Source organism: Cucurbita pepo, chromosome LG01 (genome assembly GCF_002806865.2).
Source record: "Cucurbita pepo subsp. pepo cultivar mu-cu-16 chromosome LG01, ASM280686v2, whole genome shotgun sequence".
NCBI classification, from domain to species: Eukaryota; Viridiplantae; Streptophyta; class Magnoliopsida; order Cucurbitales; family Cucurbitaceae; genus Cucurbita; species Cucurbita pepo.
Genome location: NC_036638.1, coordinates 6,580,172 through 6,602,289, shown reverse-complemented (window position 1 = coordinate 6,602,289; position 22,118 = coordinate 6,580,172). Strand labels below are relative to the sequence as shown.

Here is a 22,118-nt window from a genome sequence, read left to right as displayed (position 1 = left end):
TTTTCCCAACTTTTTTCCATGTAGCATTATTTTTATATTTTTGGATGGTTTTCCATTTTGGGAATCTTAAGAAAATAATATCTCAATTGTGTGGTTGTCATTACATGATGATTTTCAACCCAATATATATATATATATTTGGTTTATGGATGAATTAATTACATCACAAAAAATCATTTATTTTATAAGTAAAAAATAAATATATTTTTGCTTTTTTTTGTTTTTAAGGGGATTTGAAAGATTTTATATCAATTGTATCTCTATAGTTGTTGATGGAGGATATAATTGGTCAAATATATAGGGGTGTGGGTAACTTCCCTCCATTATTTTATGCTCTTCTATCTTACTCCATTTGATGGTCAAGTCAATGATTCATGATGATGAAGTGACATAAAGCTTAAAAATATCATTTTTTAAAATAATTTTATATATTAAATTATAAATTTAGTATATGGTAGACTTTGTAAATATACTACAAAAATCATTATCATCCCGAAAATAAACAAATAAGCTCTTCAAGGTAAGAGTTTATATTGCACCTAAAATTAAGATTGGGTCGTAGATGATCATCTTGTAAATATTAATTGATTGACAAGAGAAGTTAAATATTTCATGATCCAGTTTCGTGCAAAGCTTCACTATTTTATCTCCAACCAAATCCTAGTATTTTCTGGTTAAGCAGTGTATTGACCTTGTGAGAACTTGAGCTTTTGTCGGGTGCATTCTTTTAGATATCGACACCACTTCAACTTTGGAGAACTCTCGTATCAAATTCCAATTTTGACTCACACCAATAGTATTGGGTACATAGGACAATGACTAATCAACTTTCACAACTAATTAAGGTGGAAGTAAAAAGTGTGAAACCACTTTGAATTCCGATTTCTCAAATTATTCGAGGAGGGTTGCTTCCCTTCCTACAGTGTGCCCAATGCTAGCTAACAACAACAATCGATCAATGATTGGAATATTTAAGAAACCTAAGATGATCCACCTAAAAATCTATACGATTAGAAAAAGAATCCCGATACATTAAAAATAATCTAAAAGAACCCACATCAAATTATCAGAAAAATGTTCGTGAAACCCGTACCCATGTTACTAGGATCGATCAATTAACAAGCATTAATTGCATCCTAAACACATGCATTAGCTGAGACGGATGTGACCGACCTCCTGACTTCTCACTTGCATTAGTATATTTCAACATTAAAAAAAAAAAAAAAAATCACAGGTATCATAAAGTTACCCAACAACTTTTGTCGATAAAATAAAAAATCTTGTAACTAGCCTGTCATAAGTGTTATCAAGCTCGTTTGATCTTCCTTATTCAGTCAAAAGTAACCTAACGTGCTACGATCCATCCATTTTGAAAGAGCCAGTAACTAAAAGGTAAAAAAAGAGGGGGAAAAAGTGATTAGGAGTGAATGCATGTAATTAATTAAACTCCAATTTGTGTTCATTTAAGTCCATCATTAATCATGTAATATGGTTTACTTATGACTATTATTATTACAAAAGTCATTAATCATGTAATATGGTTTACTTATGACTATTATTATTACAAAAGTCACTGGTACCAAAGTCAAATCATCCATAGATTAAAGGGAAATATATATATTATATATGGGACAATTATCCAAACAATGAAACATTCAACATATGAATAATAACGTTACTCATAAATTTACGTATATTATAAGTGTCGCCGTTAATTATTTTTGTATTATAATTTAATATATGTTCTTCTTTTAACGGTCAACTTCAACAGAAATAACAAAATAATATTAGTGCCAACAGATTAAGGAATAGTTCTTGGAAGTTATTTAAATTAAAAAAATTAGCCTTTTTATAAATATAGTTGGTTATTTCAATGATGACTTGTTATACAAGTCACATACTAGAATCAACCGTTTCAATTTATTAAATAAAAGTGCAAATTGTTTTTTAATACTACGCCCTATAATTTCCAATTTTTTAGAGGCTAAATATACATTTTAATAATTTATAATTTTTAAAATTAGCCAATTTTTATAAGCAAAAAATTCAATAGAAATATATTTAAATTAAAAAATATCTATTTAATTAAGTTTAAATTTATTATTATTACAGATAATGATATTTTTGTTATATTTTATCATTTTTCTGTAATATAATAGAAATATCGATTCATTCCTTAATGTTGAATCCATGAACATATGAAGATATCGATAGATCTCGAGACATCTACGGTTGACTCTTTGCCAAACTTTCCACTTCAAATCATATAAACATAGAGTTTTCACGTCTATTTCATGTCTCATCATCAAAAATATTAATCAATTTTTTTAATTTTTAATTTTATGGGTAAATATGTCAAACTCATCGAATTAAAATATATGGGTTTATGTATCAGAAAGTCAAAATTTACAATTTTAATATATAAAAAAATTAATTAATTAATTAATTAATTATAGTTTTAAATTTTATGTTAATGCAAGAGTTATGTGAATTTTAAAATTTTTGAAATTTAATTTAATTATAAATAAAAATAAAAATAATCAAAACAATATGTTGAGTCGGTCAATCTTCGTCGTTGAAATCATCCCTTCCCCTTCCTTCTATAAATCCCTTCAGTTCATACGCTTCACAGCCATAGCCATCTCTCAGAGCTTTCTCTCTCCTCTGTATCTCTCTCTCTCTCCTCTTGCAATCATTGTTGTTCATTTCAGTTCCAATGATACTCTCTGAGGCCCCAAAGAGTAATAACAATACCAAATTAATGCACATCAAAGAATTCTTTGGCTTCTCCCATTCCTCTTCCTCAAAATCCCTCCATTCATTTCAGAGCACCGACCGCCGGAAGCCACCGCCGTCGAGCTATGACTCTTCCAAATCAGCGGCCATGGAAGAAGCCATCGTAAACTCCGAACCCATCATCACGAAATGGGACCCGGATTCCTCTGAGTTCAATAGAATCACCTTCCTCTTCCGCCATGGTCGAGCGGAATCTGACGAGTTTGTCAACTCCGTCAACAGCCTCCGGCGAGCGATGGACTTTTTCATTTCGGAAAATTCCACCTCCCCTGTTCTTGTTCTAGCTCAACAATTGATGCAGGCCGCCATGAGACGACTCGAGAAGGAATTTTACCAGATTTTGAGTGAGAATCGCCAGAATTTGGACCCTGAATCTATCTCCAGTAGGTCCTCCGACCGGTCGACGGTTGACGGGGAAACCAGTGATTTGATTACAGAGTTCGATAGAGTGTCGGCGGATTTGAAATCGATTGCTGATTGTATGATCGATTCTGGGTATGGGAAAGAATGCGTTAAAATCTATAAAGTGATACGAAAATCGATCGTTGATGAAACTCTGTACCGCCTTGGAACAGAGAAATTCAAAATTTCGAGAATTATGAGATGGAATTGGGATTCACTCGAGCACGTGATCAAGAATTGGATGAACTCAATTAAGATCGCTGTGAATACTCTGTTTCGTGGCGAGAAAATTCTCTGTGATCATGTTTTTTCGCGATCGGAAATTATCAGAGAGTCCTGTTTTTCCGAGATCACAAAAGATGGTGCAATCGCTTTATTCAGATTCCCGGAATTGATCACAAAAGGGAAGAAAGATTCCGACAAAATCTTTTTGTTAATGGAGCTTTACGAGGCGAATTCCGACGTATTGCCGGAAATTGAAGTGATATTCGACTCTGTTTCTACATCCGCCATTAAAACGCAAGCTCAAACGTCAATGGAGAAACTTGCAGATTCAATCCGCGATATTCTCTCTGAATTTGGGTCGACAATTCAAAAAGATTCGTCGAAAAATCCAGCCCCCGGCGGCGGAATCCACCCACTGACCCGATCGGCAATGAACTACATTTCGTCTCTCGGCGACTACGCCGGAACCCTCTCCGACATACTCACCGCCGAGAACTCTCCAATTCCATCGTCGTACATGGAAACCATCGGTGCAGATGACGCGCTATCATCGCCGGTGGCAGCTCAATTGGGGTGGCTGATTTTAGTCCTCCTCTGCAAACTTGACACAAAAGCAGAGCTGTACAAAGACGTATCGTTGTCGTACCTATTTCTGGCGAACAACCTGAATTTCATCGTGAAGACGGCGGCGACGACGAATTTGAATACGTTGGTAGGCACCGAGTGGGTGACGAACCACAGGAGCAAGGTGAAGGTGTACGCAGCGAAGTACGAAGCGACGGCTTGGAACAGAGTGGTGAATTCGCTGCCGGAAAGTTGGACGGAAGAGACGGCGGCGGAGGGGTTGAAGAGGTTCAATGCGGCGTTTGAAGAGGCGTATCGGAAGCAGATATCGTGGAGAGTGGAGGATGGAAATTTGAGAGATGAATTGAAGACGGCGATAGCGAAGAAGGTGGTGCCGATTTACAGAGAGTTCTACGAGGGGTGTGTTGAGAAGGTGAATGTGGGTGTGGAAAGGAATGATCTTGTGAAAGCTTTTGGTGTGAGATTTTCTCCCGATGATTTGGGGAATTATTTGTCGGATTTGTTCCATGGGGTTTCTCTTTCTTCTTCGCAAAAGGGCTAAAAACCAAGGATGAGGTGGCTTCAAATGATAGGTCCACGTTTGAAAATGTATAAAATTCAGATTTTCTGAGTTGGATATGATATATTTTTTTTTTATTACCATTGACCAACTCATGCCATTTACCATTTATTTTAAATGGGATTTATCGACTTTAACCCTGTTCGCGCCTTAGCAAGATGAAATTGCCATTTATTTTAAATGAAATTGCCATTTATTTTAAATGGGACGATTATGACCCTACGCTTCAATGACTTGATATGAAAGACAACCAACTCTACAACTTTGGTGCTATATCGAAACCCAATTGAATATGATTGACATCACTACTATATTGATTGCATGACACTTGTTGAAAAGTGATAGTATTACCAGACCTATTAGTTCTATATATTACTATCATGTCAAGCAATCATTAAAGGGTCAAACTATATAAATGACCATATTTAATTAGCGGTTTTGAAAAACGGGCAAACTTCTTTAAAAAGGGTTAAATTCCACTTTGAAATAATGGACTAAATTATCTATGATCCAAAACCTGCAAACTACCCTTAACAATAATGGAGATTCAAATGAAATCAAAGTACGTATAAATTTCAGTTTGTTCTCCACGGATATTATAATGGCTTCCTTTATACCGCTCAGGAGGGTGTTAGATGCTGTTGACGAACAATGCTTTGAAGCATTCTGCTTTCCTGAAACTTAGATGTGTTCCATTCTTGGAACACATCTGTGATCAAGCAATGAAGCTTTATGGATGTTGCAAACTCCAACTCTCACCATCAACCTTCAAAGTCTACTGCCTCGAATCTTGCCGAGGAACTAATTCACTAAAGCACTTTTTTTCCTCATGAAAATGAGTTACACTATCATCTCTTTTTCTACATATTAAATTTAGCCTGTGTGAAATAGACTTAGTCAACAATATTCCATTCTAAAAACCTTGAAGGAAGCCCAAAAAGGAAAACCCAAAATGGACAATATCTACTGGCAGTGAGCTTAGACTTTTACCTAGACTTTTACCTGATGTCATTCAAGACCCAATGCAAATAACTTTTCAAGTCTTTAAAACACTTTTTTAACATAAAAAAAGTCAGTCCAAAACAGACCCATGAACATAAGCCACATGACTGTAGTAACAAGAGAGTTAACACAAGTATCTCTATCCTTAACTCAATCGAATTGCTTGATGACTAAAGCATTGATAAAGAGTTTTGATCAATCTAATCAATCTGATCATCCAATCCTATTAGTCAAAATTTAAGCTCGGGTAACAAGAGACAATATCCAAATGCTGCAAATTTACAGCTTGATGCATCAAAATCTCAATCCATATAAACGACGAACACAAAAAGAGATATGTTCAAGATTAGGCTGCCTAAAGACATTTACCAAAACCATTTCATTAGAACTTGGGAAACAAAAGTATTACATGGAAAATGGAAAGACTTCATCAAAGTTCGGAGATCTAACAATAAGATTGAAAATAGGCACTCAAGTCCCAATAAAGTTATAGATAAATCAAAAGCTAAAATGAGTAGAAGATGCATGGTACCATGGATGAGCGATCAATTCCCTCTAAGCCTACACCTTAATAGCGTACTTCCTCAATGGGTAATACATTTCTTTCTTCTTCTCTCGCTCTGTCTTTAGAGATGCCTGTAAAACACATTACAAGAAGGTTTAATTCGGGAAAGGAGGGGGAAATCAGTCTAAACAGCTTACTGTATTTCAATACAACGATTTCAGAATTCCGATCATTCAAACTATTCGTTACCGAAAAGAACCGAGTGATGAATCACATCTCAAACGTATGCGTTATAAATAAGGCATACAACTGAGGGTTTTGTTCATAGTACTAAGGAATGAAAAATAGTTGCAGGGCTCTAGTTCTTGAAGCATCATTCTGTTCAATGTAAAATCCTTTTAACTTTTCAAATTCCGGGGCTCAACAATCTCAAACTGACTAAAGCAAGGAAATGTCAAATAAATGGCGAAAGTGATCAAACTGTACATGATAGACACACAAAGCTTCAATGGAAATACAGCATTAACAATAAAATCATACCACACAACAGAATCCTTAACCATAAAATATAGAAAGCAAATTCATAGACCATCCAGCAATGTGAACCAAGCTATTGACGAGGAACCAAACATTTAGCAGAAATTTAAGCATAAAGACAAATACAAAAGCGGTGGAAAGAAAATATATGAACATGTAATTTCCAATTAAGAAAGCACTTACTTGGTGCTTGGTAAGCCTTCTACGAATGGCCCTGGTCTTCTTGGGACGTAAATCAAGAGGCAAAAGCTTCTTCTTCTTGTAAGCTTCCCTAAGAGCTGCCTTTTGTTTCTGAGAAATCACTGTCAACACCTGAGCGATTGATAACCTCACAACCTTACTGCAGTCAAGAACCACCAAAACAAACCCCATAAACATCCCAGCAAAAATCCAGACGCGATAAAGAACAACAATCAATATACATACAAAAAACACAAATACACAAATATATATATATATATATATATATATATAGAAAGAGAGAAGAAAGTACATTTTGGAGAGCTTGTTAGGAGCACCACCAGTGACCTTAGCTACACGGAGCAGAGAAAGCTCCGCCTTAAGGTCCTTAAGCTGGGTCAAAAGATCCGCCTTAGACTTCTGTCTAAGCTCGTGAACCTTAATTCTCGCTGCGCTCAATCAAAAGAAAAAAAANAAAAGCGACAACAAAAACCAATCTCAACCGATGAATGTTCATCGACAACCATGAAATTACGAAGAAAAAGCTTCAGTTAACCAAACGTCGTAAGATTTTACCCATTAGAATCTGATAAGCAGAGACCGGCTGTGGTGTTTTGGGATTTGGCGGAGGTCTGCAACTAGCACAACCCTAGGTTGAAGAAACTGGAGAAGATCAAACCTATTTAAGACGCCCCTAATTTCCTTCCTCTCAATTGGGTGGGCCGTTGCTCGATCTGGATTGGGTTTTAACCGATTGGCCCACTAAGAGTACTTCATATGGATTGGGCTTAAACTGTTCGGCCCAATACGCTGTTTAACTTCGTAAATTAATATTAAGACAAATTAGAAAATATACCTTCGTAAGTCCTTTATTTAAAAAAAAAAAAAAATACTCTTATTTGAAGTTACAATATTACCCGTAAATTTTAATACACAAGAAATTTAAGGTAAAAAAATTATGACTCTAATATTAAACAATTAGTAATAATATATATATTAGTAATACTATCTAATATAATTATTTAATTTTTTGTTTCGATATTCAAAATTGGATATATATATTAAAGAAACTAAGGCCAATAAATGACAGTGTCTCTAAGACTAAAAGGCTCAACATATTAATGCGCTTTTCACCCTTATGAGTTAATGATTTTTGATAGTACATGTTTCGTGATAATTTAGTTTACATTCTTCGAAATGATTTAGTGAAAAGCATATGTAGATTGGCTTTTTAAGTTTGTCATCAAATTTCAAGGATAACTCTGAATAGGCGATGTAAACTACCAAGTTCAAGTAGATAAGGGCCGAGAAAATTTCAAAAGGATCGAAAAGAATACCCACGACGAAAAGTTCATGATGCATTTAAACTCTTAATATTATGTAAATATGTACCGTTCATTTGGGTAAAAAACAAGTTTGTTACGACCAAATGTAGAAACAAAAGAGAACATATTTGACACTCCACCTGAGATTCCACTCGAGATTTATGAACAAAAGGTTTGAGGCATATCTAAAGAGAGTGTGATATTAACTCAATAACCTCAGTTACAATTAATAAGCCTAAATCTATAAAGAACTAAATTTCTAAGGCATTACTATACTACACTTTGCAAGAATCAAACTTGCTTGATCACCCCTTGATGAAAGTATATGTTTCCCTATTAGAATGAAAAAATAACCCCCAGAAAAGCCCACTTCCTTCCTTCCTTCCATCCATTATGAAGTGCACTGAAGAACACATCTCAAATATAATAACAAGACTCTACATTGCCATACCTCCATTCTTCTCAAACCAGATGGTCATTTGCATGTTTATCCACTTCATTAATGTCAGCTTATCTAAAGCTAGCTTCGCCAACTCTGTCCTGCAAATTGCAACCATTGAAGAACTAACACAAATTCACTACGATACGTCGATACCAAGGAAGTCATTCTTAAACGCTAAAGACAATTCTTCACCTTCTGCGGTTCGTCTCTCAAATAATCTTGTTTCGTACTTCTTCGAGTTTTTTCAGTATCTCTCCTGGAGTACGGTCCAGTTCGTCAGCAATCTTTCTCTGCATATCCAGAGGAAGGGTTGGGAACTGCTCGCACAGATCCCCATCAATCACATCCTGCAATGATCCATCAAGATTTGGAAGAAAATTGGTTGGGTTCTCAAATGAATGGCACATATGATAAGACATTAATAGAAGAAAAATAAGCATCAGTTGAGTAATGGAAGTGCAGGCTAAGATCAAGTGACAGCAGAAATTTCAGTTTCGACTTAAAGAACAGCCAAGTATGGTTGAAGAGCACATTAATATAGTCCACAACTATTCAAGCAATCAATCAAAAGCATCTACACAGAAGGAATTTAAACAAATTCAAATAAACAAGAATCAGTAGCAGCACAGAACTTACCTTAACAGGAAAATAAGCTGATCTATAACCCATATGATCTCTTCCACATAAAGGTGGATGCTCCTGCCTCATATGCATCTCCAAGTGAGAGAAGAAATCAACATCATCACGGGAGGTGAAAGCGTGCAATGCCCCCAAGCTTCCCATCACTGTACCGTACAAAATGCATTCTCCACCCCCTGGAATCAAAGACGCCTTTTGCAGCGACGTGACCATGTCACCGATGTGAAATTGTATGATCTCCTCAACTTTGTTAGGAGCTCCATTAAGCTTTCCCTGCTCCCATTTTATCTTTCCACCTGTTGGATCTTCTTCAATCTCATCTGAGACATCTTGTGGTAACCGCACAAAATAGATATTTCCAAACTTATCAGCACCAGCCATGGTGTCAAAATCCACATGATATGATGCCGTAATCCATCTAGGAACAGAATCATCAGCAAATATGTATAGTTGATTTTCATCCCGCCTATACTTGCAATAATGGAAGGACTGTAAAACCAAACGAGAAAAAAGTTAGTGTCAACTGTCAAGTTAGCGCACACAACACAAAATAGGTGGAACATGCATGCAGTAATCTTCCTTGGATAGACACAATTGAAGCACAGATTAATATTATATTCAGGCATACCTCCTGAATGTCGCCAACATAAATTCGATCACGGTATGTCTGAATAGACACAATTGTATTCGGGAACAACTTATTTTCACATTTCCTAAGCAATCTTCTTTTCCCCAAATCATACAATCTGAGCACGGATCCTATTCCTGCAAGTAATCTTCCTTGGAACTGAGCTAAAGCGAGAGGAACACCTTCCACTTGTGTCTTGTGCAAAAGCTCAAGGGATTTTCCATCCTCCAGAAAACGATAAATATGAATATATCCAGCAACTAAACTCCGTTTTGGGAAAAACTGCAGCCCCTTTGCAGTGCCAACAGCTAAAAGGGTTCCATATTCCTTGTCGTGGAAATTCACGGTACAAACGCTGAATGCCGCTTCACTGTCCTGAAGCTCCAGCAGACAAGTTGTCGTGGCTGACCTAGGATCGAGAACTCGGATGCAAGAAACCCATTTTTCAGACTCTGCCTTTGGGTAACCATAATGCTCATCAGATAAAGGATCGTCCTTATCCTCATCATCTCCACCATTCTCCATTTGCTCCATTGAGCCATGTCCATTTTCCCCAGCCCCTGCAGCCTCAAAGCATTCTTTTCTAGCAGCTTCTCGCTCTTCTGCAGTGAATGCTCCCTGATCACTCTCAATAACAACCAAAAGTTTTCTCCTAGGATGAAGCACAAATTTTCTTGGGGTGTACCTAAGAGGAATGACTGTTTCGTTAAATGTTTCTCCCAATCTCTCGATGGTAAAAACCCTCAAGAAACTGCCAGCCACAGCAACTACACCTTCTGCACACTGATCCGATGAAAATGAGGAGGCATATTCAAGAGTTTCATATGATAGTGGCGTCAATAGAAAATGCCCTTGATGAATATATCCAAGCCAAGGTCTACTTGAGAGGCAAAGAATTGCACGCCTCCCCCTCAAAACAACAGAAAATAGTTTCGGTGCTCTTAGTCCTAAGAACCGGGATCGGGAATCAGAAAGCTGGCCTGTCACCATATCCACTACTGTTCTGAATAAAACCCCAGAATGCAATGCAGCATTTAGGAAAAGGCTAGCAGGATGATCTGCACCATCCTCCCCACCTACTGATGCCAACACTTCAAGAAATAGGAGAGATTCTGGAGCTGCAGAAACACTTTGCACACTTAAAATCTGCATACAGTCATCAGGATCCAATGATAGAATTCGTATCGTGTTGTCATAAGAACCAACTGCTAGGAAACGTGAACGCTGTCTTCCTTCAGGTACAGGGGCAATGTCCAAGCAAGCCACATCTCCAGACATTTCATGCTTCTCCACCTCTATTAACTGACCAGTCATGTCCATCTCAAAATAAATAAGCTCACCCCCACTCAGGGCAATCACCACTTGAAGCCTATTAGAACCAACCTTAACAATGGTCCTCTTGCCCGAAGTTCTCCATTCATTAATACGCCCATCTTCCCTAATATGCCTAATACCGTTAGGATGGACTTGCATGAGAGAATCATCGCCTATCAAAGAAACAGCAAGGGAAGGGGTCGTGTCAAGAAACCCACTATCACTAACTTCTTCAACTGTCTCACCAATAGAAAGAACAAGCGTTGCATTAGCAAACGACACAACAATGTATGCATCAAACTCATCATTGATGTTCTTTTTCACAGTCCAAACAGCACTAGGAACACCAGGAAGCTCTGACACAGCCATTTCACTGATGGCCAAACCAGGTCTCAATATTCGCAAAGATGATCGAGGACCACGCCCACAGAGAGTAAATATCTGGGGTGTTTCCTCCTCAAAAAGATTAACAATTTTCATGTCCATTATAGGCATTAAGCTCTCAACTTGATCAATCCTAACAAGATTTTTAAGTCTCCTAGGCTGAAAAAAGACAGGCTGAAAACCTTCTTCTGTTTCCATCAGAGTAGCCGATGAAGACTCAACATCAGCATCATCCCCTATGGATTGAAACTGGTATAGTGAGTGATTTCCAAATTCTGAGGCAGCAAATAGAAATCCTGATTTCAGTACACACATTGAAGCTGTAACTGCAATTGTATCAAAATACTTGATCTTCAGTTCTTTGACACTGTCATTGTTGTGTTCCAAGGTAACCTTAAATATATCTCCATACTCTGTCTGTAAAAGAAAGAAAAACATTGTTTTTTGCTTATGCATTGCTGCTGAAACTATAAGCACACCACGTTCAGCAGGTAAGTCTGCACGTCTAGGAATGACTGCTCTCACATCTGGATGTCCCTGATTCTTATAAATCACAAAATTTTCAGCACAGACTAACACTCCACTAGGACCATCCCCACCTCCAGGGACAGTAACAAGCATATTAGCACCATTATCAACAGGTTCTGACCACTTCCTAGAGACGTGATTGAGACCGAGATCAAGTTCATAAAATGTCAAATGCTTCTGGGCCTCGCTTGCTGCCACCCCCGTAGCATCCTGATCTGCCTCCGAGTAATCCAACTCAATAGCAGCAAATATTGGATTGTCAAATCCACAATCAACTCCACAAATTGAATAGACTATCGTATGCGACTTGTGAGCCTCCAATGGCGAAGAAATAGTAAGCCTCGCTGCTGTATCTCTGTTCAAAACGTAAACAAGCTTCTGCTTCTCACATGCCCCAATCATAACAGCCCTTCCTTTTGGATCAACAGCCAAAAACTGCCCCGGAACAATCCGGCGACAACCAGACTTCCCAAAAGTCTCCTGATGTATCTTGTCAAACACATTTTTATCCTTATTGTACTCCAGAATGACAATTCGACCCGAATCAGACCCAACAACAATATAATCTTTGAGAGCCCCAGTAAGCCTAAATTGAGCTAAAGACCGAATAGCACCAAAGATTTCAACAGAAAGAAGAGTTTGGATCTTACCACTATCATCTGGACGAATGAGATCCAGGACCTTCCCTCTGGCCACAACTATCTCCTGCGTCTTCCCACCGGAGAAATTCCCATTTATAGCAAAAACAATCCCGGTAGCTCGTTGCAAAGTGAGGTTATATAGGTACATAGCTCAAACAATTGCAAGCGGATGCACTCAACTATGTCGACCGAAATCAGTCTTAGGGATTAAGGTAAAGAAATGGCGGTTCTAAATGGTATCAGCAGAACTTCGCCATGAAGATGAAGGTAACGAGAGGCCTTTAGTGTATGGGAGTTGGAGGTGTAAACCCCTGAAAATGAAAAAATGCGTCAAAATTGCGAAATTTGAGTGCAGTATAAAACCTAGTCCAATTGAAGGGGACGATGAGCGCGGCAAACAGATCTGGGCCAATTCCCGGCTTCGTTCAAATCTAACGGCTCAGATTCTGAATGAATGATCGAGCTTATGAATCCGTGATGCACAGGATTACTAAATATTTTTAATTGATAATTTTGAGATTCTTAAGTGGTAGTTTATTACAAAAATATAATAAATTTTAAATGCATAAAAATTTAATATTAAATGCTTGTGTATATAAATATTTTATTTATTTACTTTTGATATGGTATTTATAAATATTATTCCCAATCAACTATTATCTTTTAAATATTAAATATTCTATTATTTTAAAAACTATTGTTAATTATTCCATTAATCTTAATTAGTGAAATATTATGATTTATGAATGGTTCACTAAATCCACTAACAATGTTTAGTTAATCACTTAGGAAGGGATCCACCCAAACCAATTCATTACCAACCAAACCCTTTGCCTATAAAACTAGCAATTAAGAGATTCTCATGTTCATATGATATCCCCTTGCGAACACATGGCCAACCTCCATTTTGATTCTTTACTAACTTATTTTCTCTCGTTTTTGGCCATCGTTAACCTCTCGTCCTCCACTCGGACCTTCGAAAACCCAGTTCGAAACCACCACCATAGCCATCATAAGCTTTCGTTTTTAATGAGAGATGTGTTCGATTCAACTTCTCGCTCCTCTACGTCCAAGTTCCCAGCAAACACCAAAACAACGGCTAATCAATTACCATTTTCAAAACCCTTAGGGTTTTTTCTACCAAGTGGAGGAATTCCTATACCTGAAGTCTACACCACCACGACGACGACATCTCCCACTACTGGAATCTCTACTCAAACACCTGATCTATCAACAATTGGAATATCATTTCCTATTAGGGCGATTCTCCAAGAGTTAGAGTATGGAATTGTGAGAGAGATTGATGAAGAGTTGTTCGAAACTTCGAGACGTAAATCACACGTAGTTGTCGGGAGAATAAAAGGGTTGTACGTAGAAAACAACGAAAATAGTGGTGAGCCTATAATAGCTATGAGGGTGTATCTTGGTAACGGTGAGATTAAAGATGGGTTAAAAATGTTTGGCGTGTATAAGAGTAATCATGTAAAAGAGTCTCATATTACAATAATCGGTGGCATGGGCAAGTACCTTGGCGCTAATGGATATGCAACTTTGAAAAAATCATTTAGAACAAAGTTGGGAGCAAATTATAACAAGTTCATAGAGTTGAATGTTTACTTAAGTAAATAGTGTATTTGGTGGCATGGGGGCATTTTGGTAATTATGTTAAGTGATTATTTTTAACCGAAAAAACTACCATTAATAATAAGAAATCTAGTTATTTTAAATTTTTGTAATTTTGTTGATGTTTAGAATTGTGCATGAATTATTTAAATGACGTGTCAACTCAATCATAATTTAAACAAACGAAACATTAAAATTTTAACATTTTAACATTATATTTAAAAAGTAAAAAAAAAAAGTTAATACTTGTTAAATTCAAACATCATAGTATAATATATTATAAGTTATATGATATTGATAATTACCATTAAATTTTTTACTTAAAAATAATTTAGTTTCCAATTCACCTCGAAAGTAATTTTAAAATGTGCAAAATATATTCTTCGTTCAGTTCATGTCATTTATTAATATTTTTAACCATAAAGTTTTTTTCCTTTTAAAATCATTAACGATAATTCATTTTCCTATCTTAATAAAATGTTATCATTTAAAATTTAATATAATGTTATACACGAACATTCACATATCAAAATTGAAAATAACATGATTACAAAATAACCTGTATTTTATTTTTGATCTTCAATATTTGTAACATATAAATCTTGAAACTCAATAATAATATTTTATACAAATTAAGAATATATATATAAATAAAAGTGAGGCAAGAATAGGAGAATATAATCTTGGGCCGAGTTTAGTCAATGAGAAAAACTTTCTCCCTATTCTCTCTCATTCTCAATATTTATAGCTTCGATGTCTCGGAACTTGCAGGTTAAGTTAGTAATATTTTTGGTCTCGATGTTCCAAAACCTGCTAGTTAACTTGGTGCATTCTAAATACTCAACTCACTCCAACTATTTTATGTTCGGTCATAATCAGTGTTTTTAGCTTTGATGTTCACGAACTTGCATTCAACTCACTCCAACTACTCTTTGATCTCTCTCGTTCGTTCTCGAGTAATTGTTTAGGGTATCATTAATTGAGAAGTTTGAACAAATCCATGTTACACCAAACACAAATTTAGTTAACAATATGAGTATGGAAAAGGAGCAGATTTTGATGGAGGTTTAGGTTTGATTAGAACCAAAAAACCAACTCCATTTTATGTTTAATCATTAATTACCAGCTCCAATTAAACTGCCTTCAACTTGGAATAATATAAGAACCCACAACCCTTCATCTTCTTCTTCATCCAAATCTTTCAAACCTCAATCAAATTCTCTTCTCTGAAGAACACAAAAGAAAATGGCTAAAATTCCTGTCTTTTTCTTCGTCTTTTTGTGCCTGGGTTTCAGTGGTCTCAGATCTTCCACTTCTGCCAGGCTCTTGATGGATGACGAAGTCGACGCCGAGTCTCTGCCTCAGCCGGCGGCGGTTACTCCTCCTCTCTCCACCATCCCTGCGCCGGCGGCCACTTCGCCGGCAACTCAGGTTCACTTTTTTTTTTGTTAAATTAATAAAAATATGAAATTTTGCATTTTGGTTTGATAATAACCATTAATACTTTAATATTTCATTAATACCTTTAAATAATTTTAAAAATTTTAAAAATTAGTTTAATTTTTTTAAAACATCTAAAAAAAATCTCTTACATTAAAAAAAAATATAATAATAACATTAATATCCTTCATTAAAAAAAAAAAAAGTTTGAAAACATTTATTTTTTAAAGAAAAATATTTTATGCCGTAAATAGATAGACGATTTTCTTCTATATTAATATTAAAAATTTATTTTTCTAAAGATTCAAGAGTATTAATGTTAACTTTAAAAAAAAAATTTAAATTTTAAAAAAATTAATGATAAATATATTTTTGAACTTTTAGAGAAAATATATATATATATATAAACTTTTTAAAATTTATGGGCATTTTTTTAATAAGTACAAATTTTAATGTTTATGAGTATTTTTATTAATTTAGTTTTTTTTTTGGATTAAATTCTTATGAGAATTTCAAAATTGTAATTTTTATGAAGAATATCTTCTAATTGGTGTTACTTTCAATTGTATTTTATTCAGGTCGGAACAACTACGCTACCGTCGACCACGGGGAGCCAGATTCCGGCAACCACTCCAATTCCGGCAGCCACCAACGACGAGGAAGACGACGACACGGCAGTACCCCAAACCAACCCACCAGTAGCAGCAGCCAACAATCAAGGGCCAACTGAAGACGATGAAGAAGATGACAATTCAGCTACTCCAGCCGCCGCCGCTGTCCCCACATCAACACCTCCAACTAAGCCCCTTCCGGCGGCGGCGGCGGCGGTGGGGGTAACGGGCACCGAACCAATTTCATTTTACATGCACGACATCCTGGGAGGGTCCCATCCCTCCGCCAGAGTAGTGACCGGAGTGATCGCGAATTCCGACGACAGTGGCCTCGCATTTTCAAAGCCCAACGACAACTTATTCCCAATCCAAGGAACACTCCCCTTACTCAACAACGACAACCTTAAAAACATCATCAACAACAACAACAACCTCCCTTTCCTTGCCGGCTTCAACGGCGCCTCCCAAGGGAACAACTTGCTCCTCCAAAACAGCGCCAACAACGGCATCCTCAACGGCGATGAAGACAGCCAGCCCTTTGTCACTGCCGGCCAGCTCCCATCTAGAGTCACCCTTCAGCAGCTCATGTTCGGCTCCGTTACCGTGGTCGACGACGAGCTGACCGAAAGCCACGAGCTTGGCTCGGCTGTGGTGGGGCGTGCGCAAGGTTTTTACTTGGCTAGCTCGTTGGATGGGACTAGTCAAACTGTGGCTCTGACGGCTTTGTTTCACGGCGGTGGACATGAACACGTGGCTGAGGATAGTATAAGCTTCTTTGGGGTTCATCGCACGGCAGCGAAGGACTCGCAGATTGCGGTGGTGGGAGGGACGGGGAAGTATGAGAATGCTAGAGGGTATGCAACGGTGGAGATGCTTCATCATGAAGTGGATCAGCATACAACGGACGGTGTAGATACTATTGTTCACTTTAGTGTTTATCTCTCTGAGGAGTGATTTGGGATTTGAGATTTGCTGCTGTTGATTGTTGTGTTTATGTATTTTAATGAAATGTTATGTTATTGTGTTTCAACTAATGTCAAATTTAATGACAAAGTTTGCTTTTAATTTGTCTTATTTGATACCTGCCAAAAGTTTTTAGGAAAACGAGTTATTCCACGCCTTTAGAAATGATCTTTCGTTCTCCTCCCTAATCGATATGGGATTTCACTGTCTACCCTCCTTCGGGTCATTCCCTTCTCCAATCGATGTGGGACCCCCAATTCCTCCCCATCTCATGGGATCTCACAATCCTCCACCCTTCTTCTTCAGGGTCGTTCCCTTCTCCAATCGATGTGGGACCTTCAATTCCTCCCCCCAACCGATGGGATCTCACAATCCTCCACCCTCCTTTGAGGATCGTTCCCTTCTCCAATCGATGTGGGTCTCTAGTTCCTCTCCAACCGATGGGATCTCGCAATCCACCCTCCTTCAGGGTCAGTGTTCTCATTGACACTCGTTCCCTTCTCAAATCGATGTGGGACTTCCAATCTATTCCCTTCCCAAGCTCAACCTCCTTGCTAACACATCACTCGGTGTCTGGCTTTGATACCATTTGTAACGGCCCAAGCGCACCGTTAACCGATATTATGTTATTTGGGTTTTCCCTTCCGAGCTTCCCTCAAGATTTATAAAGCGCGTTTGATAGGGAGAGGTTTTCACACCCCATAAAGTGTGTTTCGTTCTCCTCTCCAACCTATATGGGATCTCACAAGAAATTGAAATCGACCATCCAAAAAATTGAAATGGACCGATTTACTCGAAATCTCTAAATCAAATCAATTTCAGCACCACAAAAGCACTATTACAATCTTTTTCTCCCCAATCGGCGATAATGTTTCTAAATGGATGTGGGCTGATTTTCGGATCATATTCGAAGCGAAAAAAAATGCATCTTTTCTTCGTTCTTGATTCTTGTTCTTAATATTTTAAATGTTTGTGTGCGGTATATAGGTGGGGTGGGCTGAAAATGAAATGATGCACACACCTGTATGGCTAATTCGAAGCCCCATATAGAAAATTTCTTTTTCTTTACTTTTTCTTGAGAGGAATCCCCTGCATCTTATCGATCAAATCTCTCGAGATGCCAAATTCGTGTCTGAGGGCTATGGAATTCTTGTCCTCTTCCTATCATTTCACCGCCCCGCCATGGGAATTGATACCACATAACTTAAATATATACCCAAATTCCCGCACTCACTCCTCGCTCACATCCTCTGTTTCTTCTGTGATTTCCCGTTTCAAAGCTCCCCACCTGCCCCTTCGATCAGAAAATGGCCATTGAGGTTGTCGTCAAGGCTGCTACTGGTGCTCCCGATGTTCTTGGAGACTGTATGTTCTTCTTTCCCCTTTTTTCATCTTCTCAGCAGAATTTTGTTTGATTTTTGTTTTCCCTTTGTTGTAGGCCCTTTCTGCCACAGGGTTCTTTTAACTTTAGAGGAGAAGAAAGTTGCTTATAAATTGCTTCTTGTCAATCTCTCCGACAAACCCAGTTGGTAATATCTCGAAATTTGGGTTGGAATTAAATGGGATTGTGTGTTGATTGTTGATGATTTTGGCAGGTTCTTGGAAGTGAGCCCAGAAGGGAAGGTGCCTGTGGTGAAGTTTGATGGCAAATGGGTTCCTGATTCTGATGTCATTGTGGGGATTCTTGAGGACAAGTATCCAGACCCCTCTCTTGTTACTCCTCCTCAATTTTCTTCTGTGTAAGTTTATGCCTTATTTAAGATTTTAACTGTGTACAACACACTATTCTCGAAAGTCTAAAAAGACAAAATTTGGTAGCGGTTGACTTGGGCTGTTACAAATAGTATCAAAACTAGATAACGAGCGGTGTGCTACCAAGGACGCTGGCCCCCAAAGGGGTGAATTGTGAGCCTCAAGGGGGTGAATTGTGAGATCCCACCTCGGTTAGAAAGGAGAACGAAACATTCCTTATAAGGGTGTAGAAAACTCTCACTATCACACGTCTAAAGAGGTAAACGACCCAACCCTACCACTAGCAGATATTGTCGTATTTGTACTTTCCCTTTTGGGCTTCCTCTCAACGCTATCGGCTAGGGAAAGGTTTCAACATCCTTGTAAAGGGTCTTTGTACTTTCCCTTTTGGGCTTCCTCTCAACGCTATCGGCTAGGGAAAGGTTTCAACATCCTTGTAAAGGGTCTTTTGTTTTCCTCCCCAACAAATGTGGGACATCATAATCTACCCTCCTTCCAACCCCCCTTTGAGGCTCAACGTCCTCGCTGGCACTCGTTCCTTTCTCCAATCGATATGGTACCACCACCAAATCCACCCTCTTTGGGGCCAGCGTCCTTACTCGCACGCCACCTCGTGTCTACCCCCTTTGGGGAACAGCAAGAAGGCTGACACATCATCCGGTGTCTGGCTCTGATACCATTTGTAACGACCCAGATCCATCGCTAACAGATATTGTTCTCTTTGGGCTTTCCCTTTCAGGCTTCCCCTCGAGACTTTAAAACGCGTCTGCTAGAGAAGATTTTCACACCCTTATAGAGGGTCTTTTGTTCTCCTCCCCAACCAATGTGGGATATCACACATTAACTCCGAGATACCACATAGATGATTGGGGAGGAGAACAAAGTATTCCTCGTACGTATGCAGAAACTTCTCTCTAGTAGACACGTTTTAAAAACTTTGAGAGGAAGTTCGAAAGGGAAAGTCCAAAAAAACAATATCTGTTAGGGGTGGATTTGAGCCGTTATGCCTTGTTTTTCTTAATAGTATTGCCAATTCAGTACTCGGACATGGCATTGGCCAATTGTGTTGCCTCATGATTTGGTTCCGAGTCTCTGATACAAATCTCCTCTTCTTTACTTGGGCTCACAGGGGATCAAAGATAAACGGTGCTTTTGTAAAATTCTTGTTGAGCAAGGACCCCAGTGATGGTTCAGAGCAGGCTTTGCTTGAAGAGTTGAAGGCGTTGGATGAGCATCTTAAGGCTCATGTATGTGTGTGTATTATATGAACAACTACATTAAAATGCTTATGGTTTCACGCTTCTCATTTTTGGCAATGCCCAATGCTGTCAGGGTCCTTATGTTGCTGGGCAAAAAGTAACTGCTGTTGATTTGAGTCTGGCACCAAAGCTGTACCATATTGATATTGCTCTTGGCCATTTCAAGAAGTGGGTTTTTCCCGAAAACTTACGGAGTTTATCCGCATACAAAAAGGTACGATTTAGTCAATACTGGCGTTAGATAGCTTGTCGTGAATACTTTTCATACATTACCCACTTCGATTCATCTACGTATTGGATTCATTTGGTTCGTCTCCCGTATTGATACATGAATCATCTTAATTCATATATGAGAATTAGTATCGATATGCCTATATAAAGGTTTGTCTAGCATTGTTGTGAGATGTGGAGCTAGACGGTTAGGAGAAAGTTCTGTAAGTAAAACTTTATAGTGTGAGAGATACACTTATAAACACTTTGGTCATAGTGATTGGCTACGACCCGTGAATGTAGTGAGACTTTCCTCTCTCCGGATCATGTAAATCTTTGTGTTTCTTTGAATATTTATGTTCGTGGGTGTGGGTGTGTGAGTGCAATCGATCTTGTTTCCGCTTATGCAACAAACTTTCGATAAATTTTGTTCTTATGTTAAGTGTAAACGAACGGGTTCAATGAAACTACTCCCCTTAGTTCGTTCATCTAGTTTCTTGGAGTTGGAAACGATCAGGTTTGATATACGTTCGATCATAACAAAGAAAAGGGAAGTATTCAAACTCAACATTTTAGCTCGAGAAGACTAAATGGACCAAAAACATAAATTTTCTAGTGAATTATCTTGAATTAGGAAAGCATACAATGGTCGGTTTGTTTATTGTGCAGTTGCTTTTCGCTCGAGAATCGTTCGTGAAGACGAAGGCTGTCCCAGAACATGTAATTGCTGGTTGGGAGACCAAGGTGAATGCTGCTTGAACCAGGACATGTTTTCATCCCAAGTTATGAACAGCACTGGACGTTGGTTGCCCTGTTTTCCTATGCCTCAATAAAAATGTATCACTATGCCTCAATAAAATGGTGTATTATCACTCTACTTTGCCTCATCATTAACAGTACTTATATTATATCACTATGCCTCAATAAAACGGTGTATTTTCCTCCCCTGCCCTTATGTAAATACTCTCGACCGTCGCTTGAGTTCAGCTCTACGAAGTTGTGTATGGTTCGTCGAGAGGTTCAAGCCACCATTCGGGATCATTGGAACCTAAACTAGTATGTTATTGTATAATGATAAGTTCCATCACTCAAATTCAACTCAGGCAAGTTATGTATAATTGGTTTAGAGGTTCGAGACACTATGTAGGGTCATTGGGACCTAAACTAATATCGAGGGTAGAATTTGATAGCTTCAACTCCATTATTGTATCACAACGAGCTCTCGAATATGAGTACGTGGACATCTCTAAGTATTAATTTTATACCTTAATTTAATACTTAAAAGAAAATATTAAATTGAAGATATATATATAGATACATGCCACGTGGACATCTCTAAATTGATTTAATTATAAAATTTTAAATTTTAAATTGTTGCAATTATTAATTTAAAATTTACCATACATTTAAAATATTTATTATATAAGATTTTATTACCCTTTTTGTTTTTTAAAACGGAATAAGAATACAAGTTTTAATTTCTAATATCCATTCTCAAAAAAATTTAATAAGTAACAAAAAAAAAAAAAAAACATTTCATTTATTTTTATTTTCTTTTTATTTCAATA

At 37.6% G+C, this 22,118-nt stretch overlaps 5 protein-coding genes across 6 annotated transcripts; 3 read left to right on the top strand and 2 right to left on the bottom strand.

The window, feature by feature from the left end:
* The first annotated feature begins 2,641 nt into the window (after positions 1–2,641).
* Positions 2,642–4,644, top strand: LOC111809428 (exocyst complex component EXO70H1-like). The gene has a single exon (XM_023695893.1). The coding sequence runs from the start codon at positions 2,717–2,719 to the stop codon at positions 4,547–4,549; it is 1,833 nt and encodes a 610-aa protein (XP_023551661.1). The 5' UTR covers positions 2,642–2,716; the 3' UTR covers positions 4,550–4,644.
* A 1,262-nt stretch (positions 4,645–5,906) lies between these two features.
* LOC111787528 (60S ribosomal protein L35) lies at positions 5,907–7,476 on the bottom strand. Its single transcript, XM_023667520.1, has 4 exons — positions 7,368–7,476; positions 7,105–7,240; positions 6,795–6,951; positions 5,907–6,205 (listed from the first exon to the last, which is right to left on the bottom strand). The coding sequence occupies exons 1-4, from the start codon at positions 7,369–7,371 to the stop codon at positions 6,131–6,133; spliced, it is 372 nt and encodes a 123-aa protein (XP_023523288.1). The 5' UTR covers positions 7,372–7,476; the 3' UTR covers positions 5,907–6,130.
* Positions 7,477–8,243: 767 nt separating this feature from the next.
* On the bottom strand, positions 8,244–13,069 carry LOC111802475 (spliceosome-associated protein 130 A-like). 2 transcript variants are annotated; one of them, XM_023686862.1, is made up of 4 exons: positions 9,826–13,068; positions 9,195–9,686; positions 8,751–8,905; positions 8,244–8,656 (listed from the first exon to the last, which is right to left on the bottom strand). In XM_023686862.1, the coding sequence occupies exons 1-3, from the start codon at positions 12,838–12,840 to the stop codon at positions 8,768–8,770; spliced, it is 3,645 nt and encodes a 1,214-aa protein (XP_023542630.1). In that variant the 5' UTR covers positions 12,841–13,068; the 3' UTR covers positions 8,244–8,656; positions 8,751–8,767. The 2 variants fall into 2 exon arrangements, with proteins under 2 accessions (XP_023542630.1, XP_023542639.1); XM_023686871.1 differs by having other exon boundaries at positions 8,244–8,905; positions 9,826–13,069.
* Positions 13,070–15,560: 2,491 nt separating this feature from the next.
* Positions 15,561–17,381, top strand: LOC111780850 (dirigent protein 24-like). The gene is made up of 2 exons (XM_023661240.1): positions 15,561–15,746; positions 16,334–17,381. The coding sequence occupies exons 1-2, from the start codon at positions 15,561–15,563 to the stop codon at positions 17,318–17,320; spliced, it is 1,173 nt and encodes a 390-aa protein (XP_023517008.1). The 3' UTR covers positions 17,321–17,381.
* Positions 17,382–18,394: 1,013 nt separating this feature from the next.
* LOC111789995 (glutathione S-transferase DHAR2-like) lies at positions 18,395–21,637 on the top strand. Its single transcript, XM_023670754.1, has 6 exons — positions 18,395–18,694; positions 18,768–18,858; positions 18,925–19,068; positions 20,211–20,328; positions 20,414–20,554; positions 21,220–21,637. The coding sequence occupies exons 1-6, from the start codon at positions 18,637–18,639 to the stop codon at positions 21,307–21,309; spliced, it is 642 nt and encodes a 213-aa protein (XP_023526522.1). The 5' UTR covers positions 18,395–18,636; the 3' UTR covers positions 21,310–21,637.
* The last annotated feature ends 481 nt before the right edge of the window (positions 21,638–22,118 follow it).